A 21,590-nucleotide genomic window follows, 5' to 3' on the forward strand; every position below is an offset into this window, starting at 1 on the left:
ATCAAACTGCGACTATATTAATATGGTTGGCGTTATCGAGAAGAAAAAATGTAACCAAATTTTGTTTTACATTTGATTGATTGTATTAGAGCATTGTGAATAAATGATGTATAAATTAATTCTCGTTTGTTATTGTATTTATATAGAAGCAATTTTATTTGAAAATCATTTATATCATGGATAGCGATAAGAAACAGTCTGTCAAGGTGGACGATAAGAATGCTTTATAACAGTATTATTTTAACCCTCGTACACCTGGGGCATTTTACGGTCCATGTAAATTTCAAAAGTCTTTGAAGAGACGCGGATTATTTAATATTAAACACAACAATGTGAAAGAGTTTTTAAGTGATTACGAAGCATATAGTCTTCACAAACCAGTGAGACACAGATTTCGTCGTCTCAAAGTCAGGGTGAACTGGAATGATGGCATATTGAAAGGGACATTGTTCGTGGAATTAGCTGTATTGAATCAATTGGTAAACTCATGGCTCTCTGGTTCTTTATTAAAGATAAAATAGAATTAGGTCACTTGTTTATCAATGGTCAAAGCGAACTCATGACAGAAGACGGTCAAGTTTTCAACAGATCAGACATTGTTCATCTGATACGCCACGTGGTATTACATGACAAACAGAAACCACCTGCAGACTATGAGCGATTTGTAAAAGTAATGAACGATTTAAAGGCCCCTATAACACTACTGAATCATAACCAACTTGGTTCTGGAAATAAAAAACAACAAACATTAACAAGTCATCGAACATTGTATTTAAAACGTAAAGCAGTTAATGGTCCGCCAGGACAGAGAATAATAAAGACACAGAAATCACTTTAAAAGTTTGAATGAAGATGTGGTGTTTTTTTTTGTCTACCGTCATCATGTATAAAATATTTGTGGTGTGAATAAAAATGTTTAAAAAAAAAAAACCTTGGGTTTTATATTTCTATCTGTCATTAAAGCAGCCATTGCTCGATTTCGTTGTCGCTGTTTGGTTCGCTCTCCAAGGAGTTTTTATTCTTTGCATCTTTTTTCCATATTTTGAAAAACATAAGTTTGTTTGCCATCTGATTCTTTGCAGTTTTAATTTGTCCTCAATACACCATATGTGTGCTGTGTTCAGCATCATCCGTGTATCTCTCTGGAATTATAACAAACATTGAATCCTTGTGGTATTCATGGAAAGCAGGCTTTACAGTTAATTTGTATAGCTTTAGGCTATCATTAATGTTTATTTTTTTCCTTCTTCGTCACTTTTAATGCTAAATCCTTAGGCAATTCACTGACGCTAACTCTGTTATCGATGTTTTGAAATTTCTCCTTAGATACCTTAAAAAACTGTTCAAATGACATGCACCTCATGTCGCTCGGTCTCGAGTATGGTTTTTTGGGTTGTATTTTCGGATTTGTTTTTGGCATTTTAACAGCTCTTCTTCTTCTATGTATAAATTTTACAAATTCCGTTTAACCAACACAAACACAAAATTCAATATGTAGATGTACTGTTTATAGCATTATTTCGGACCGCTACTGTCTTAACTTTAGTATTTGTCCTTATTTATAATCAGAACTCTGTTTATTTACACTCTCGTGGATAATCTTACAAACCGTACTGTGGATCACGTGCGGACATACGGATTCTTGTTTCCCCAGTCGTTCCGGTTTTTTGAACGGGCGGTATTAGATCTCTCGGCACTGCAAACAAAACAACAACAAACAACTATCGAACTTCGCGCACCCATTGTCTCGGCGGTCAGTACGTGACATATAGCAAGTGGGCGTGACTCTCCGTACAAAGAAAAAACACCTATTCACCTCGCTCGACAACTGAAACGCGCGTGTGCATCACCGAAACACCAGTTATCCGATTGGCTCAACGGCAGCACGTGATGCCTAAGAAAGTGGGTGTGTATAGCGGAGGTGCTGGAGCTGCGGGAGGTGGGTTGTTCATCAAAAGTTATCTACTAGGGCCCAAACCTGTTGGTGGAGGTTCGGGGGCATGCTCACCCAGAATAAGTTTAAATATCAGATGTTAACATAGGGCCTATGACATCTCCAGACTTTTGAGAACAGTAACAGGAAAAAAGAGGAGACCATGGCCCTATCGGCCCTCACCTCTTCCACAGCCCCTAATACAAAATTTGAAGAAGAAAATAATAGTTTGAGACATGCAAATAGCATACACACAATATAAACAGAATAGTGAGATGTGGAGTGCCCATTGAGGTGTAAAAACAATTGTTTCTTGAAACCGACCCTACCTAAAAAAAAAGGCTTACCTTGATTATTTTCCCCCATTTTTTTTAAAGTTAAAAAGAGTACAGCTGTAGGTTTTTTTTGTTTATTTTTTAAAGTTTAGACTGGCCCTACCTAATATTTTTTAGTCATGTTCCCAGAATTTTTTTTAGGTACAAGGCAGAATAAAATTTTCTTTTCTTCATTTGTTAAACTACATTTGATTATTCCTTTGTTAATCTATCTATAGGGGGCCTATTAGTTGGGTATCTCTTTTGTAAGCTGTAATATGTATGCAGGATGCATTTTCATTTTATACTAAGCATATCTGAAATTACTGACAAAAACACTACCAAAGGATGCTGTGATGGTGGTGCAAACAAATAACTCCAATGAAAGTGAAAATGCTGAAATTAAAGTAATTGGTAGGAGTAGCCTGTGTGGTGGCCATGGGTTTACCTTTTGGTGAGTCAGTATCTATGCCAAATGTCAAAACCATGGGTCAAAATTATGAAGGCTGTTTTTCTGAAACACAGATGTTTAACACCAAATTGAAAATGTGCTGAGATGTTGTAAACAAATATTAATTTCTTTTCATTATTGGTAAGGTGCGGAGCTTGTTTTGCAATGTGAGATTTGATTAAATACTTAGGCATAACAGAACAAACTGTTTTGTTTTTGCTACTGACCCAAAAAACAAACTAACCATAACAAAATACTTTTCAAATTATAATCTAGAATTTATTTACATAAATATCCTGAAACTGGAAATTTTAATATTTGTTCAAAAAATAAATGTCATTTTTTTTTATTCTTTGTCTTTTTTTTTTATTATTGCCAGTGACTGTTTAAGCCTATAACAGTTTATAATACTTTTAGTATGTTGACTACATTGTGATAAATTCTAGCATGGCATTGAAAAAACTCACACACTGTTGGACTGAAAATATAAATACCAGATAGGTATTGTTTATGTACAGTTTATCAAATACATGTACATGCTAAGCAAGTGACTCATCATACATTGAACATGAAACAAGCCATGTGTGAATACTGCATGTAATGCATCTCTTGAAATTAATGTAATTGGTGTTAATTGGTGTTGTACCTATATTCACTTTAAACTATTAGTGAACCATAAGTGTACTTTTATATATAGTCATAATTATTTCTTGCTGCATCTGGTTTTTGAAATCCACATTTGTAAAATAGCAGTATTTTGTTTCTTTAATTTATTATTTATTACTCTTGCAGCCTTTGGAGAGAAAAAATAGTATAATGTCTAAAGCAGTTTTTAATTGCTGTTAATTTCATTATGAGTGGAAATCATGGAAAGTCATGAATTTTCTTGGTAAATAAGTGTATGAAGCATGATAAAGATTATTTACATTGGACTTTTCTTAATATAAGTACTGAAAAGTATAAAATTTAGATACCGGTAGGTCAAATAGATTTATGTTAAAACAGGCTCAGTGAAATCAGAATTCCTATCAGATTATGTCATTTTGTACACACAAATTTGAAAATTTAATATTTATTTCTGTAATTACATTTTTTTTTTTTTTTACATTGAATATATATATTTATTTATTTATTTATTTATTTATTTTGTTTGGGTTGGGTTGGGTTGGGTTGGGTTGGGTTTTTTTATTTTTAAATTTATTTCATTGAAATAATTTATTAAAAATAATTGTTGACAAATTTTAAATGCTGATATCAATAGAATGGGGAAAAGTTCATAACACAATCAGTAGCATTTACATATATCTGACATACATACATGTACTTACTTGCCATTACCGTCAAAACCTGTGCCACACTGAAATAATAGTACAAGAATGAAGCATACAATGCGTGTTAAAGTGACTAAACAAAAACAATGCTTACTTTTAAGTTACAACATAAGAGTAAACAATCAATGATTCACTGTGTAGAACATAAATCGAATAATCTGGATGTCTATACATTTGTTTAAGAATGAAAACTGAAACACTTTTTTAGGTCTTGTATTCTATGATTAAACCAAAATAACTCCCTGCTTTGCAATATCTGTTATTTGTGGCGACACTTATTCTGCTATTAGACTGCTTTCTTCTAGTTCAATCAAATGGCAGAAAGGTGCAAAAAAGCTGAGCTTGGTAATTCATATTCATAACAATGCAGCTTCCCCAGTCTTAGATATACAAAATTACCTCAATTCGTAATCTTTTGAGTTATGTTAAAAATTTGTTGACATGGTCCTAGCTTGTTATTCATAAAACTAATATTTTGGATACTGTGGATAATAAAAACATTATTACACTCGCGTGTGAATTGTACTGTGAATTGTAATGTTTTGCGAAACGAGTGTCAGTATTCTTGTATTGCCAGAGTGATAGTGAATCATGACACAAGCTTGTGTAATAATCCCTCTCTATATATACAATGTATATAGGCCTATATAGATAGATATACAGACATTTTGAGAGTACTGCTAAAGCAATACAGGTCCCATACCGGGCCCAACTAAATTTTCACATCGCCATAACTTCGTCACAAATGGATAAATCGTTATGCAAGTCAAACTTAATCTGCAACAGTACGTGATAAAAAAGTCCAGAAAACAAATGTTCACATCTCAGTCCAAGGGTCATAACTGTGTTTCTGCCAGACAGAAAATTTTGGGTATGGGACCATGGAACTGAATGCAACCACAGTCAACAGGGAGTATGGGAGGCATCCCCCAGAAAGAAAATAGGTAACGTTTAATGTTAGGGTTAAGACAATCATACAGTAATTGTAAGAGTAATTAATTTTGTCCAAAGGTTAACTTAAAAAAAACCAAATCTTCAAAAATGTTTGGGTATGGCGCCACACCCATTTTACCCTCTGGCAGAAACCCTGTTAAACACCGTCAAAAATGGGTAAATCGTCATGAAAATTAAACTTGATCTGTAACAGTATATGATAAAACTATAAACAAAATTTCAGCTCAGTATCTCAAAGCATTCTGCAAAAAACATCCGGAAAACATATCTGGGACAGACGGACGGACAGAGATGAAACCTAGAGTCCCCTCGGGATGGACCGATAGGGGACTAATAACTTAACGTCACTTTACACACAGACTCAAACTGTGGGAGTCAGTGACGTCATTTACACATAGGTTTGAAGATGATTCGCTTTTTCTCATACCCAGATCATTATAATTAATTTTGATACATACTTACTAATAATGACACTCAAACTTCATATTATATTTGGAATTATTTTTGGATTGTTATGAAGTTTATAATCATCAAATCATATTAAAACAATTTTCTATGACCTTCATTCTTATCAACTGTCAAGAGTAAAATATTATATATATTCGTTACATTCCATATTAAGATCACCATTCAATGCCTATATTGTGCAGCTCAGCCTAGCAGCATTCCCTATGAACACAACCATTAGCCAGTTATGTCATTTATTCTGCATTTCATACAGAATGGAAAAACATATATTATTCTTATTTTTATGAATACGCAAATTGAGTAGCATCAGCCTAGCTCAATATCTCAAAACATTGTGAAAAAATATATGGAAAACTAACTGGTAGGAGACTAAATAAGACAACTTACTTTGTCTTGGAAGATTTTTTTTATTGCACAATCAGAATTGTCTTGATTAATAAACTATAAAGTAAGATTAAATCGGTATGTGATGAATACTGAAATGAAAAAAATATTTAAAAAGTACTATGTTATTAAAAAAAATTAGTCTATTTGAGTCGAGTCGATCATTTATTTTTTTAACATATATAGATGCACCATCCCGAGGTGTATCTGTGTGCCAAATATGGACAATGTACCCCTCGGCATTAACATTCGGGCTCTGGTTTTGTCTCCGGGCGATACCCGGGCTTCCGGGCGGTTAATTGCTTGAACTAGTTAATGAAAATGTTCATAAACTGTCAAAAAAACCCTCACAAATTAATGACAAGCTGACAACAAATCAGCTGTTGATTGTGCAAACACAGTTACTGAGTTAGGGACGTTGACGATACATAGTAACATACTAACTTACATACTAACATAGGCCCAAATGCCCCAATGATAACTGGGTTCAAAATTAACAGTCGCCCGGACTATAGTTACATAGTATATACGGTGAGCATATGGCTATTATTCAATAAAAAACCTAGTTTTGATTTTACCTGTGCAGTTAAATTCCAGTGTGATAATTAAGAAAGGCCAGTACGATTATTCTTCACTTGGCCCTGCTGGCGACCAGACCGCATGGTTTTCATGTTAATTTTCAAACCTGTGATAATCAATTAAATTATAACCTGTTATCAGTTCTGTCACCGCAAGTTGCAGCTCATATGTTTTCTATATTGTATAACTGCACCAATTTAAAAGATGAAGGCTTCTTCCAATAATAGGGTTTTATATATTGTGTTCTTAAATTAGAATATAAAGGGCATTTTAAAATATAATGAAATTCATCTTCTACAGCATTTAAACAATATAAGCATATATAATCTGTTCTGTCTTTCAATGTGATAGTATCTGCCAGTATCAATTGCTAACATGTAAGAAGATAGTCTAAATTTTGATAAATACTTTCTGTACACTATTGGAATTGGCTTACGTAAACAAAACTGGAGATTACAAGTATCTGTGCAATATTTGTATAAAATACACTTTGGTGAAATATTAATTACACTCCTGATGTATTGCGAAGCTTGATCTAAGATTCTTTGCCTGATTACAGGTACGTACAATGAATGTAATTCTTGTTTAAGCCAAAATTCACCAAAACCTAAATCAGTAATTTCAATTTTAGCATGATAAGCCCAATTTTTCTCATTATAATTTTCTACCCTGTTATATAAAAAGTCATAACAATTTTTTAATATACAATTTGGGGTGACTAATAATTTACACCAATATTTAATCATATTATATATTCGAATACACCTCAATGGACGTCGGCCTAGCTCTGCATATACCATTACATTACGAGTAGATTTCTTAATACCTAATAATTTCTTACAAAAATCTACATGAATACGTTCAATATTTCCACCGTTACCTGACCCCATACTTCCGATGCGTAACATAAAATGCTACCAAAATAACAGTCAAATAATGATAACAATATTTTTGGATTAAGATACAAAGCTTTAATACTAAGGTTTAATGCAAATATTGCTTTTCTGCCTTGCTCAGATAATATTTTTTCTGTAAAACTTAATTTGTTGTTATAATGTAGTAAAATTCCTAAATATGTAAACGTGTCAACTATTTCTATACTATTATCACCATCAATCCATTTTTCTTCTTCTTTTAATTTACTAGCATTTCTAAAAACCATTATGTTTGTTTTTGAAGTATTAACACTTAAATCCCATTTCGTACAATAGTCTAATAAAGTATCTGGCTGAAGTTACAAGTCCTCAACAAATTCTGAAAAAATTACAAGGTCGTCTGCATACACTAATAACAATAGGCTGAGTGACTGACACTCATATGGTACACAATTACCACGAATAAAACTCATTTGAAAGTCATTAATATATAGAGAAAATAAAATCGTTGAAAAAAACTTCGCCTTGCAGCAAGCCTAACTGATTAACAAAGTAATCTGACTGGAAACCATTAAGTGTGACACAGGCTTTCACATTTTGGTACATAGAATGAATAACTGACAACACTTTTCCACGTATAGTATTACTGTAAATAGTTCTGTAAAACTATTAAGTAGACTTTCCCATCTAAAATCACAGAACTGACCAATTACGTAGTCCCGAAGAAAAGAAAATTATCACTTGGGTATCGTGGGTTGTCGCTTTTTGCTCCAACGTTGCATACCAATAGGTGTACATTTTTCCATTTGGATTATTTAACAGAGTCAACTACTATAACCCCATTTTGTTCCGTTAATGCAACTTGAAATATATTTAGTTAAATAGTTTATTATGTTTTCACGTCATTTATTTTGTTTTACAAGTCAGGTTGATCAAAGTGAAGCGTCTTGTCGTAAATTGCTGCTTTTGTTTACACTGTGCATGCAGCAGTTGGTCAGGAGCTGACATCACTTGGCCAATCACATCAAGATATTATTGTTAGCTTCTCTAGACGTTAAGACAGCTAATAATATACTGGGTGTAGAATTTTTATTTTTATTTTAGGCAACAAATTCAGACTGTCAACTGTCACGTTGACCCTTGTATTATGCTAGGCTCCGACTGAGTTTCAATCAGAACTAGAGTACAGTGAAACTTCTCTAACCGGACACGCTAGGGACCAAGTTCTCTTCTGGACGGATATTTAAAAAGGGACTATGAAAAACGTCCGGTTATGATACAGTTCCGGTTTACAGACTGTCCGGTTTTGAGAGGTTTCACTGTATATTGTTTTCAGATGACTATGCACCTTTAACATAAAATGAAGAATGACACATCATGGAATGAACATTAAAGAGGTTGAATTATTCTAAATGTTTAAATATTAAAAACATACTGGACATTGCATCTTTAATTCCTGTACTCCCTGACGAAACAGAATTTATAGATGGTATTTTTTTAATATCTCAATTTATATACTACTCAAAAGAATTTAAGGGTCAGACGATATTTTCGACATTATTTTCTGAATGTCAATTATATTAGCTAGACCATAATGCCACGCATGGTATTGTTCCATTTTGACGAAAGTGGGTCTAAGCAACCCATAAATGAATTAAAATCCACTGTCATTGACACTGTCGACTAGTTCTAATGGCGAAAACATGCTTACATTTGCACGTAAATTAGGGCGAAAGCGAAAGGTCTGCTAAGTGCCCATAACTTGCTTTTTCACAAAGCGCTTCATTTGCACGCTTTACATGTGTATTCCATGTTCCCAATGCTGAATTTCCGTATAATTGGAGCTTGCGTTCGTGTACGTTGCACACTCCAAATTCGACAATGGTACGACGTCAACTGACTATCGAAGATCGAGGAAGGGCTATTGCTTGGCTTCAGGATGGCAATACGCAAAGAAATGTTGCTCTGAGACTTGGTGTCAGTCAGAGTGTTGTTGGCCGACTGTGGCAAACGGTAACCAAGCAACGAATTCTGTTCGAAATCGTCCACGTTCGGGAAGACCCCGAAGCACTACAAATAGAGAGGACCCCTACATCACCAATATGGCTCTACATCAACGCACAACCACTGCACGCCGATTACGTGACAATCTGCGGACTGCGACTGGAACTCGAGTGTCTGATCAAACCATACGCAATCGTCTGAGAGCCAATAATCTACGCTGCCGTCGCCAGGCTGTTCGACCACCACTCCTACAACGTCACAGAACGGCCAGATGTCACTGGTGCACACTTCATCTGCGGTGGCAACGTGTTCAGTGGGGTCGAGTGATGTTCACTGATGAGTCCAGGTTTAGTCTCCAGTTCAACGACGGTCGGGTTCGTGTCTACAGACGTCCTGGGGAGCGCTTCGCTGACGTTAACGTTAGACAACGTCACCGGTTCGGTGGTGGAAGCGTCATGGTGTGGGGGCGGCATCTCTATCCACCACAGGACCCCCCTCTATGTGGTGGATGGCAATCTGAATGGAATCCGCTATCTGAATGAGATTATCCGGCCGTTGGTTCTCCCAGGCCTTCAGCAGATTGGCGGTGAGGCAGTTCTGCAGGATGACAATGCCAGACCCCACCGCGCCAGGGTGGTAACGGACTTTCTCAGACAACAAGGTATCGCCAGGATGGATTGGCCAGCATATTTGCCTGACTTGGCCCCAATAAAGCACGCCTGGGACGAATTAGGCAGGAGATTTCGGGATAACCATGCCCCTCCGGCCAACCTTCATGATCTGGGTCAACTTCTTATGGCAGTGTGGCAGGCCATTCCCCAAGAGTTCTTCAGACGTCTGATCAACAGCATGAGGCAACGATGTGTCGAGTGTATTCGCGCCAGGGGTAGATTCACACACTATTAAACGAATGTTCTAATGTGTAAAATCCATGTTTGACAACCTTCAACTTTGACAGCATGTCATGTGACTTTCTTGTATACAGTGACGTTTATTTGTGGTTTTTTGTAAATATGGAACAATAAATTAAATTTTTGGTGTAGTTTACATCATCAATCTAATACACTCTGAAACTTATTTGGTTATAAATTTTTGACCCTTAAATTCTTTTGAGTAGTAGCAACATTATAACTTAGGTAACGACGTCTTCGTTTAAATGAATTTATACCCAAGTCATACTGGTCACGTCACTTTTATTACCACGTCCTTATTACTATGGCAACGTTTAATAAAATGGTCTTGTAACCAAATGTGTTTTCCATCCACCTATAATAAGTTTTTGCGCCTTAGCAGCAAAACACTAAAGCTCTGTGATGGGATGATTTCAAAATGGAATGTGTAATAGCATTGATGAGAGTGTTTCAAGTTAACACACGAGGCTAAAACCTTATAAGCCGCGGACAGAAAACGAATTTTGGCAGAAAGTCACCACTTTGGTTCCTACTCGCACTTAGGCTGGTTCTCGCGTAGTGTGATTCCTCGACATTACAACTACTTTAAATTGTTATTATAATGCTTAACAGGCACAAGTATGCCTCTGGCCCTATCCTGTTTTAATTTTAATTAAAGGTAGAGCCAGAATTCCGTTAATACTGAAAACAATTTGACTGGTACCATCGAGTTCTGTCACATAATATTCATTTAACGTTAAGCGCTAAAACCAGTCTAGCGAATGATTGCGAGTGCTCGCCTTCGTGGACGTTCTTCAGGAGTATGCGAAGATATGTATGATGGCATCATGCTTGGCGGACGGAAGAAATGTGATTTGAAAGTTTTAACGTGTCCCGATTTTCGCATTTATTATCGGGGTAGGCAGTAAAAAGAATCAGGCTTCAGTTAGACAAAAATTAAGCATTTTAAAATGTAAAAAAGGCATTTTAAAAATATGGGAGAAAATCCCTTCTGACACAGTTTGTTACGGCTCTGATAAAATAACACAAAAGTTGGAGAAATTTGGCTCACGTTAAACGATAAAAAGGCTCAAAGAATATAAGGTATAAATAAGATCTGGGATGAATTTCCAGTCTTTGTCCTGAAAAAAAGGTGTTCGATTTCCCTAGAAGTGGGAGGCAGTGGCGGTGGCTATCACTCTTAGAGGTGTCTTGGTTGGGGGGAGGGGGGGGGGGGGTGTGTGTTAGGGGTATATATTTTTTGTCGCATACACTTGTATATCTGTGACAAAAGAAGTACATAGAGGTTTTATACACTTCATAAATACCATAAAAACTGTTCCAGAATTGAGCATATTATAGGGACGGAATAGAGATAATGGCGATCCCAAAAAATATATCAAGGCTAAAACGGGCACACTGACCAAATACTCGAAAAAGGACACATTCTTGGTATCACCAGGCATGCAAAAATATATTTTGGTTCCTCCTGCTTCACCTATTCAGTTCTAAAAATGTCCTTATATGATTATCGACTTCACCGTTGACATGTCATCTCATGTTAGTGACTAATATAAACGCCACGAAAAGAAACCTGACATGAGTTTCAGCGTTATTCTTACATCGATTTACTTAAGTTCACCTGGCTCCATCTGTTTGTTTTCTCTTTCCACATATAACCAACTGTCTACCTATGACGACTAAACGTATCGTTTGACTGCTTCAGAAACCCCGAGGACCGTTCCGTGGGCATCAACAACCCCTACTGCTCGCTGGCGAGTCTAGACAAGCTCTTGCACCAACAGGAAGTCCTCTCCAGTCACACGATGCCTGGCAAGCGATCCAGACGAGAAACAAAAGAAGCGGAGCGTGTTAATAGGCAAGACAAAAGTAAACTGGCAATTTCCTACACATCACGAAAAAAAAAAAAAAAAAAAAAAAAAAAAAAAAAACCAAAAGGAAACGAAACGAAAACTAAAACAATAAAAATAAACTGAAAATTAAGAAAAACAGGAAACACAACAATTAACCACATGGTGATTGAAAATAGTAGGACATGCAATGCAATACAATACAACACAACGCAACGCAACGCAACGCAACGCAACACAATATAAGCCAATACAACAAAACAACACAAAACAACACAACACAATACAATACAATATAAGACAATACAATAAAACGCAATACAATACAATACAATACAACACAACACAACAAAAACACAATACAACACAACACAATACAATATTAGCAGGGCTCACTCAAAATAATTTTCTTTTAACCAGTTTTCAGATATGCGGAATATTTCTGTGAAAATGATAAAAAAAGTGACTAATTTGACCAAACTTTTGTTAGCCAAATATTAAATGTTGTAACCACTTTGTATAAAAATTAGTAGTTGGATAATTTGGCACTGGGCGGGGTAAGCCCCTGCAATATAATAATATACGATTACCGAATAAGCGTATATACCGTATGAAAGTTATTCAACGAAGGACTTTTAAAAAAGCAGTTATAAAATTATCTAGTTTAATACGGATGTGTGTAAAAACGTAATTATTTAATTTTATTCTATTTTTATTTTTACGTATTTACGTAACTTATTTTGTAAATTTTAGTCTATATATTCTAAAACCAATCAATATGCATACATATTACATGTTTTCATACATGGTTTCAATACAGCAAAACAGAATAACCATGTTTCCTACTTGCTTAATATATATTTTTCATTTCCATATTTTCTAGAGTTATTAACGATCTTTCCAGAAAACAGGAGTTTCTACGATCATTAAAGAAAATGTTAAACGAAGCAGACATCAACATCCAGACAGAAAAGTAAGTCTGACATCACTGCGGACGAAGGGGACGGGATGGGGGGTGGGGTGATAGAGGTGCTTACATTTATTTCTTCATTTGGTTTATTAAGCATACCACCAAAGAAATTACGTTGTGACATGTCAATAAAAACAATATTTAATACTACTAATACTACTGCAAATAAAATAAAATAAAATAATATAAAATAATATATATAAAATAATATATATATGTATATATAAAATAATATATATATATATATATATATATTATATATATATATATATATATATATATCGTTAAAAAGTGTATGTTTTTTCTCTACATGACAGGCTTGTTTCGTGAGAGAGTTGAATTATTGCTCTCACTCATCAGATGTAGATTTAATTACACCGTCAACGGAAAGCTGATGACGTAATGGACTCTGTGACGTCGAGGTTACGTCACTATGCAGGTCTATAATAGGTGATGTGTGGTATGCGCACAGAAGGCATTTGCGTCTGTGTCGACATGCTGATACGAGTTCATTCTTGGAGTTTAGTGTGCTGGTTTCAGGTTTATACATTATGAACAGTTTTTCCTTCAGGCAGAGGTTACATCTTTTGGTCGCTGGAGAGTATGATTTTGCTTTGGATAAAATTTTCCACTTAATGGTGTATGGGGTGAATCTATCCTTCAGTGTCCAAATGTACTGACTTAGCGCTGTTGCGTTCTTCTGTGTTGCGTTTTGAAAACTGCTCGTGTGCGCAGTATATCTCGTCTTAAATGTGTTCTCGGTCAAACCAACGTATGTTTCTTGCTTGTTGTTATCGAGTGTATTAACGGTAGCTTGAAGTATTACTCCTTTCTGCAAGCATTTGCCCTCAAGTGGACATTCAGCTCTTCGTCTACAGTTGCATTCTCTGGGGGGAACAGCGTCTTTGTCTCTGTGTTGTTGAAGTAGAGTTTTGTTATGCGCTGAAATTATTTTCCCAACATTAGGCATGCAGCTATAGCTAATTTTAACGGTGTTTCGATTTATAATTTTGTGGAGAGGGTTGCTTTTGGGAAAGCACTCATCGAGTAATCTGAGGAACTGGTGACCTACGTTGGTTTTCACGTTGGAGCTATATGGTGGGATGTACCAGGTGATGTTTCTATTGCGGTTGTTTCTGCGTCTGTTGTTTTCTGCTGTTGGGGTGTATTTGAGGTTATAGTTATATCCGCTCTTGAGTAAGGCTTCCTTATATGGGCGTTTCGCTTCTTCAAAGATGCACTCATTCGAAGATATATCAGAAAGCCTTTTATTTATTGTTTTTGGTATACTGCGGATGATATTTGGAGGGTGGTTGCTCTTGTTGTGGATGTATAAAGGTGTGTTGTTTGGTTTCATATAGGGTTTGACTGAGCTCTTTTAGACGAAGAGCTGAATGTCCACTTGAGGGCAAATGCTTGCAGAAAGGAGTAATATATCAAGCTACCGTTAATACACTCGATAACAACAAGCAAGAAACATACGTTGGTTTGACCGAGAACACATTTAAGACGAGATATACTGCGCACACGAGCAGTTTTCAAAACGCAACACAGAAGAACGCAACAGCGCTAAGTCAGTACATTTGGACACTGAAGGATAGATTCACCCCATACACCATTAAGTGGAAAATTTTATCCAAAGCAAAATCATACTCTCCAGCGACCAAAAGATGTAACCTCTGCCTGAAGGAAAAACTGTTCATAATGTATAAACCTGAAACCAGCACACTAAACTCCAAGAATGAACTCGTATCAGCATGTCGACACAGACGCAAATACCTTCTGTGCGCATACCACACATCACCTATTATAGACCTGCATAGTTGACGTAACCTCGACGTCACAGAGTCCATTACGTCATCAGCTTTCCGTTGACGGTGTAATTAAATCTACATCTGATGAGTGAGAGCAATATTCAACTCTCTCACGAAACAAGCCTGTCATGTAGAGAAAAAACATACACTTTTTAACGATATATCTGGCTCCCACACGGTTGAGCACTCTATAAAATAGCGTCTTTCAACTCGAAAACGACTACTATATATATATATATATATATATATATATATATAATATATATATATATATATATATATATATATATAAAAACTATATCTAGAAATAAAAAAATGAACCATTGCAGGGGCTGTATCGTGTCTGAACATTGGAGGGGGTAATCCAGCAGACCCTTTTGATATTGGAACTTATATGAATAGTCCAATACTGCGCTGTAACAATATTTTTAGTCTTACAACCTAATTTACTTGTTCATTTTCATTTCAACTTATTTCCGTGCTTTCAAGCACGCTGTCCTGGGCACACAGCAGCTCAGCTGTCTGGGCTGTCTTTTCAGGACAGTGGGTTAGTTCTTAATTGTTAGTGGTTAGTGAGAGAGAAGAGGGTGTAATGGCCTTACAATTACCCACTGAGTCGTTAAATATCGCTCTGGGTGGGAGCCAGTACCGGGCTGCGAACCCTGTACCTACCAGCCGTATGTCCGATGGCTTAACCACGATGCAACCGAGGCTGTTAATTCACTTGTATGGACTTGATTTCAGACAAATATCTCGGTAATGTCCTTAGCACTGTGGTATCGATGGACATGCATCCAAGGGAAATTGACCGGCCTCGGTGGCGTCGTAGTAGGCCATCGGTCTACAGGTTGGTAGGTACTGGGTTCGGATCCCAGTCGAGGCATGGGATTTGTAATCCAGATACCGACTCCAAACCTCGAGTGAGTGCTCCGCAAGGCTTAATGGGTAGGTTCAAACCACTTGCACCGACAAGTGATCCATAACTGTTTTGTGCTATCCTGCCTGTGGGAAGCGCAAATAAAAGATCCCTTGCTGCTAATCGGAAGAATAGCCCATGTAGTGGCGACAGCGGGTTTCCTCTCAAAATCTGTGTGGTCCTTAACCATATGTCTGACGCCATATAACCGTAAATAAAATGTGTTGAGTGCGTCGTTAAATAAAACATTTCTTTCTTTCTTTCCAAGGGAAATTCGCCTACTAGTATTTGTAAATATATTTTTAATGTACTAATGCAGAAACAAAAACACGTGTGTGTCCGAAGAGAGATAATAGTGCTGTAGCACATTGTCTAATCCACGACGGCATTGCTAGTTCATCTTACTAATACACTAAATACCACTCGCGCGCACATACACGTACACATACTTACACAGACGTACATATAAAAAAACCCAACTCCACAAACATATCTAAGTAATTAGTAGGTAAGCTTAACAGTATCAACAGATAAAACACTCAGTCTTTAACGTCTAATCTCGTATCCACGTCATTTCGGTAGAGATATGAGCGGCAAAGCGCTCGCTTGACGCACGATGACGCTGTAATATCGATCGGAAATGGGGTAGGGGTGGGTACCAACAAAAAAGGAACAGAAGAGCATGCTTTAATGTCGCAGACCCTAGTAAAACTGGACACTAAGTTTAGTTAATATGCTAACCTGAAACACACATTTGGGTAAGTTTATTATAGAGTACAACAAGCGTCTGTGACGTTGAAACAATGAAATATCCTTTAAAAAATAGACTAGAACTCGACTCCATAACCGTTACCTCTCAGACGCACGTGCGTTTTTAAAAATATGAAAAATGTATTTTGCGGTATTAGAAACACCAGGATGACCAGAAACATTAGTTTGTACGAAAATGAATAATCTAAACAATAATATGTATGTAATGTTTGATTTCTGTGATCATAAACGGCTTTAAAGGTGAAAAATATACCTTAGTGTTTAAAAACTAGGGTCTGTCTCTTTAAGAGTACGTTTCGTGAAATATTAATCATTGTGAACATTCTCATTTTTGAAGTGCCGCACGAAATGTGGGACTTGCTCTTCCTCGTAGGAATAAAACAAATCAAGTTCATGTAATAATCTAAAACAAATTATATAATTTACTTTATACAATATAGTATAAACATGTAACAATGCATATTGAAAAAAAAGAGTTAGAAATATTTATAATATTCAAGTATGAATAATTTAAAGCATTCCCATTTTACATCACCACCCCATCCCCTTTATTTGGGCCGTATTTTATGTGAGTGGTGGGTTTTTTGTTTGTTTGTTTGTTTGTTTTTTTGTGTGGAGAGGGGGTGGTTCTCAACGCGGAACACACACCTAAACAAATCTGTCCAATAGTTATCAACAGCAGCATTTCCATCGCGGTTTTGGAGTACTAATGCCCACGCCTACGTCGCGTCAAAATCCACGAACATTGGAAACGGCCCCTATACAGCAAAACTGATCAACGCTTCTTCGTTGTTTATATATTAGTTTGCCAGGACTGGTGTTTAACACGTACAGACACATTTTGTTTTCAGGAAGAGATCGTGTAACTTCAACCTCGGCTTCCACTGTCAGACGGACGAGTACTCCAACATCGTCGACATGTACGACTTCTTCAACAGCGCCATGAGTCCCGGCAAGCGGCGCAAGAGGTCGCAGCTGAAAAACAGCGCACACAAACACCAATGAGTTGAGCGCTTTCCTCAATAAGTAGCTAAAAGGTGCTTTCTCAAAGTTGAGGTGCCCCCAACAACCGACCGTGACTTTTTAAGGGCAGAACCGGGAAACGATCACTCAACTGATCAAGCCCACCGAAGGGTTAATTAGGGAGTCACGGGAGTCCAACAACGACAGCCACCAATAGGCTAGATTCCAATATGACCTACTATTCTGCAGACTAAATCAAAACTACTGGCTAGCTTCATTTCCTCTTTTGATGAACCGTTCCAAATTATACGCCAAAATTAGCTCACAAAAATTGCGCAATTATTTAAATTGTTTACATAATCCTACGGGACATTCAAAATTCAATAGCACCAAAATGCCAAATGGCGGTCCTTCCTCCCACCCACCCCAAACCCATTTCCTGTCCTGGACGGAGGATCCGGCTAAGCCGACACCTGCGCCCATGACAGGCGTGCGCTACAACAGCTTGATCTGAATGTACAGGTTAAACACTATGACTTGACCTGACTATCAAAATTGCATAATAGCGGATTCCCGCCCACATTATTTAACTTTTCACTATCGTTATATGGACAATATGTGTTTAAATATAAATCGCTTTCTTCACTATTTGCTATTAAACATAAATCGCTTTTATTACAATTTGCTATTAAACATAAATCACTTTTATTACAATTTGCTAGTAAATATAAATCGCTTTCTTCACTATTTGCTATTAAACATAAATCGCTTTTATTACAATTTGCTATTAAACATAAATCACTTTTATTACAATTTGCTATTAAATATAAATCGCTTTCTTCACTATTTGCTATTAAACATAAATCACTTTTATTACAATTTGCTATTAAATATAAATCACTTTTATTACAATTTGCTATTAAATATAAATCGCTTTCGTCACAATTTGCTATTAAATATAAATCGCTTTCGTCACAATTTGCTACAATTATCTGATACGGGCGACAGGATGCCGTCGAATCGTAGGGAGCTAGATATTGTGACGAAAATTGTCTTGTATTCATGGATTTGTATACTTCCCATAGAATAAGGGGTACTGAAGCTATCCACTTTAGATGTCCAGAATATGTTTATCGTTGTACACCATATTTACATATTATTATCCTACCCCACCCCCATCATCACATGGTAATATGTGGATTAACCCTAAAAACACTACATTTATGTGTATTAGTTGTGGGGTGTCTGGAGACTGTAGATTTCTCGTTCCAGCCAGTGGACCACGACTTGTATATCAAAGGCTGTGGTATGTGCTATCCTGTCTGTGGGATGGAGCATATAAAAATCTCTTGCTACTAATGAAAAAATTTAGCGGGTTTCCTCTATAAGACTATATGTCAAAATTACCAAATGTTTGACAGCCAATAGCCAATGATTAATAAATCAATGTTCTCTAGTGATGTCGTTAAGCAAAACAAACTTTAACACTCCACCAACACTGTTCCTCTTTTTCCTTTAGTATGGTCTACCAGTTTTTGTAACATCATGTTCCGACCTCTGCCCTTCACAAGATATTATATCCGCCCCTTGATTGTATCAAGTAATATATTTTTGTCATTACCATTTCTATGAGTTTTCTTCTTCTTCTTCTTCTTCTTATTATTATTATTATTATTTTATATGTTTTGTTATTTATTTCTCTGTTTTTGTTAAGGGGTTGAGGGTTGCGTGCTATGTATTTAACGTGTATATAATTCTAATAATAATATGTAATAATAATTATGTGTATTTAAACTTAATCTACCTCTTATTATTTTATTGTTTTTGACAGAGTTCCTCCATGGACGTTCACATGAAGTACAAAATGCCGGGACATTTCTATGTGATCAGACATCTCCATGACTTCAATGGGACGATAGACGTCGAACCAGCAATATTCCTTAACGTGGATATTTTAATTCTTAGGTAGGGTTGTGTTTAGGCTAGGGTCTAGATATAACGGCAGGGTGAAAGAATGGGGCTTAGAACGTGCGTAAAACATATACAATGACATTATAGAACGAACATGTACAATGACATTATAGTTCACATACCGTTGACGTCATCAGTTCTTAACGGAAGCAATATTCACCGAATAATGTTTATTAATCATAGTGCTTGTATGTACATTTACAATAAAGAAATTGCATACTTCAAGATGAAATTCGTGTCCTGTTGTTTGTTCTACAAAATAAAAGACGCAAATGATGACTGGTTTGGTGTTTAGTAATGTTAAATAAATTCCATACGGTGAGGACCAGTCAAATCCTTAGCGGGTGCTAGTGAAATCTAGTTTTCTGAACACAGCCCAGTTTCGGCGACTACCCAGCGAGGACGCCAGAAGTTCCCATGCCAAATGTTATTGTAGGTTTTTCAACTTCACAGTTACTATATATTTGTTTCTAATTGGAAAGGAATGTTTGTTTAACGACACCTGAGTACATTTTAAACTATGGCTACTTGGTTTAAAATAATATTTCGACACTTGGTCGAGAGAGAGGGAGAGAAATAAATGTGTGTGTGTGTGTGTGTGTGTGTGATGTTTAACGACACCAGTTTAGCACATTTTGGAAAATTAATCATCGGCTACTGGATGTCAAACATTTGATAATTTCGACACGCATAAGCTATATTGTTTTAGTAGTAGCAAGAGATATTTAAAACTGACTTTTCCCACAGGGAGGACAGTACATACCATAGCATTTGATGAATCAGTCGTTGGGTATTAGTTGAGACTATATAGGGGGATCGATCCTGCGATAATAATTAAATTATCGCTTATCTCAGAATCACTATATGTTTTTAACTCAGAATACATTGTTAATACCACTTTGTTTGGTCAATAGAACATAAATACGACTCGTTATTTCAATTTATTTTTAAACGAAAACCACACACTAAATTTGATATTAAAATGTTTGAAAAAGATTTTATGTCAATAAATGAATGAAAGCACATTCCAATATCGGTTTTGTAGTAATTAATTAAGTTAATAGATTGGTTTACAGTGGGTTGAAATTGGAAAAAGTGAATACTTTAAAAAAAAAAAAAAATTCGACAATCTTGCAAAATGAGGCACTACAGATCTTCGACTGCCGAAAGAATTGACACTAATTAAGAATTTGTGGTTAACGTTAAGTTTGTTCAGTCGAATCGACGGATCCAGGGGGAGTAGCGGGTCAGTTCAGATTTTTAACTCGGCGGGAATAAATATACATAAATATAGGGGAATGACCGAGTAACTCTCTATTCCTAAAACAATAATGGAGACGAGGCCCGCTAGGGCAGAGTCCCATTATTTTTCAGGAATGGAGAGTTACGAGGATATTCCCTTACTTAAAATACACCAATAAAAATATGTATCAAATCAGTACTGAATTTATTTTTGTTTAACGACACCACTAGAACACATCGATTTATTAATCATCGGCCATTGGATGTTAAACATTTGGTTAATCTGACATTGTCTTAGAGAGGAAACCCGCTACATTTTTTCCATTAGTAACAAGGGATCTTTATATGCACAGTCCCACAGATAGGATAGCACATGCCACAGCGTGTGATATACAAGTCATGGTACACTTACTGGAACGAGAAACAGCCCAGTGAGTCCACTATTGGGGATCGATCCTAGGCCATAGCGCATCAGACGAGCATTTTACCACTGGGCTACGTCACGTCCCAGTACCGACTGCAAGCTATAAAGTACGGTTGTAATGTGTAAGATAGAATCACATAGGCGATAGTGTTAACATACGGTTGTAATGTGTAAGATAGAATCACACAGGCGATAGTGTTAACATACGATTGTAATGTGTAAGATAGAATCACATAGGCGATAGTGTTAACATATGGCTAAAATACTATTTGCAATATGACAATCTATGAAACATAGACATGAAGACTACTACACCTCTTCTTGAAACAATCTTTTTAAAAAAGTAAACTTTGTTTTATTTAACGACGCCACTAGAGCATATTGATTTTTTATCTTATCATCGGCTATTGGACGTCAAACATATGGTCATTCTGACACTGTTGTTTAGAGGAAACCCGCTGTCGC

General features: G+C 36.2%; 1 protein-coding gene across 1 annotated transcript in view; it reads left to right on the forward strand.

Moving 5' to 3' along the window:
• Window positions 1-17,530, forward strand: part of LOC121381696 — a 119,449-nt gene extending 101,919 nt beyond the window's left edge. Inside the window, exons 5-6 of the mRNA XM_041511041.1 lie at window positions 12,938-13,027; window positions 17,377-17,530. Coding sequence (XP_041366975.1) covers window positions 12,938-13,027; window positions 17,377-17,530 — 244 coding nt within the window. The remainder of the gene's footprint in view (window positions 1-12,937; window positions 13,028-17,376) is intronic.
• Window positions 17,531-21,590: the final 4,060 nt, after the last annotated feature.

This window comes from Gigantopelta aegis, chromosome 9 (assembly GCF_016097555.1).
Source record: "Gigantopelta aegis isolate Gae_Host chromosome 9, Gae_host_genome, whole genome shotgun sequence".
NCBI classification, from domain to species: Eukaryota; Metazoa; Mollusca; class Gastropoda; order Neomphalida; family Peltospiridae; genus Gigantopelta; species Gigantopelta aegis.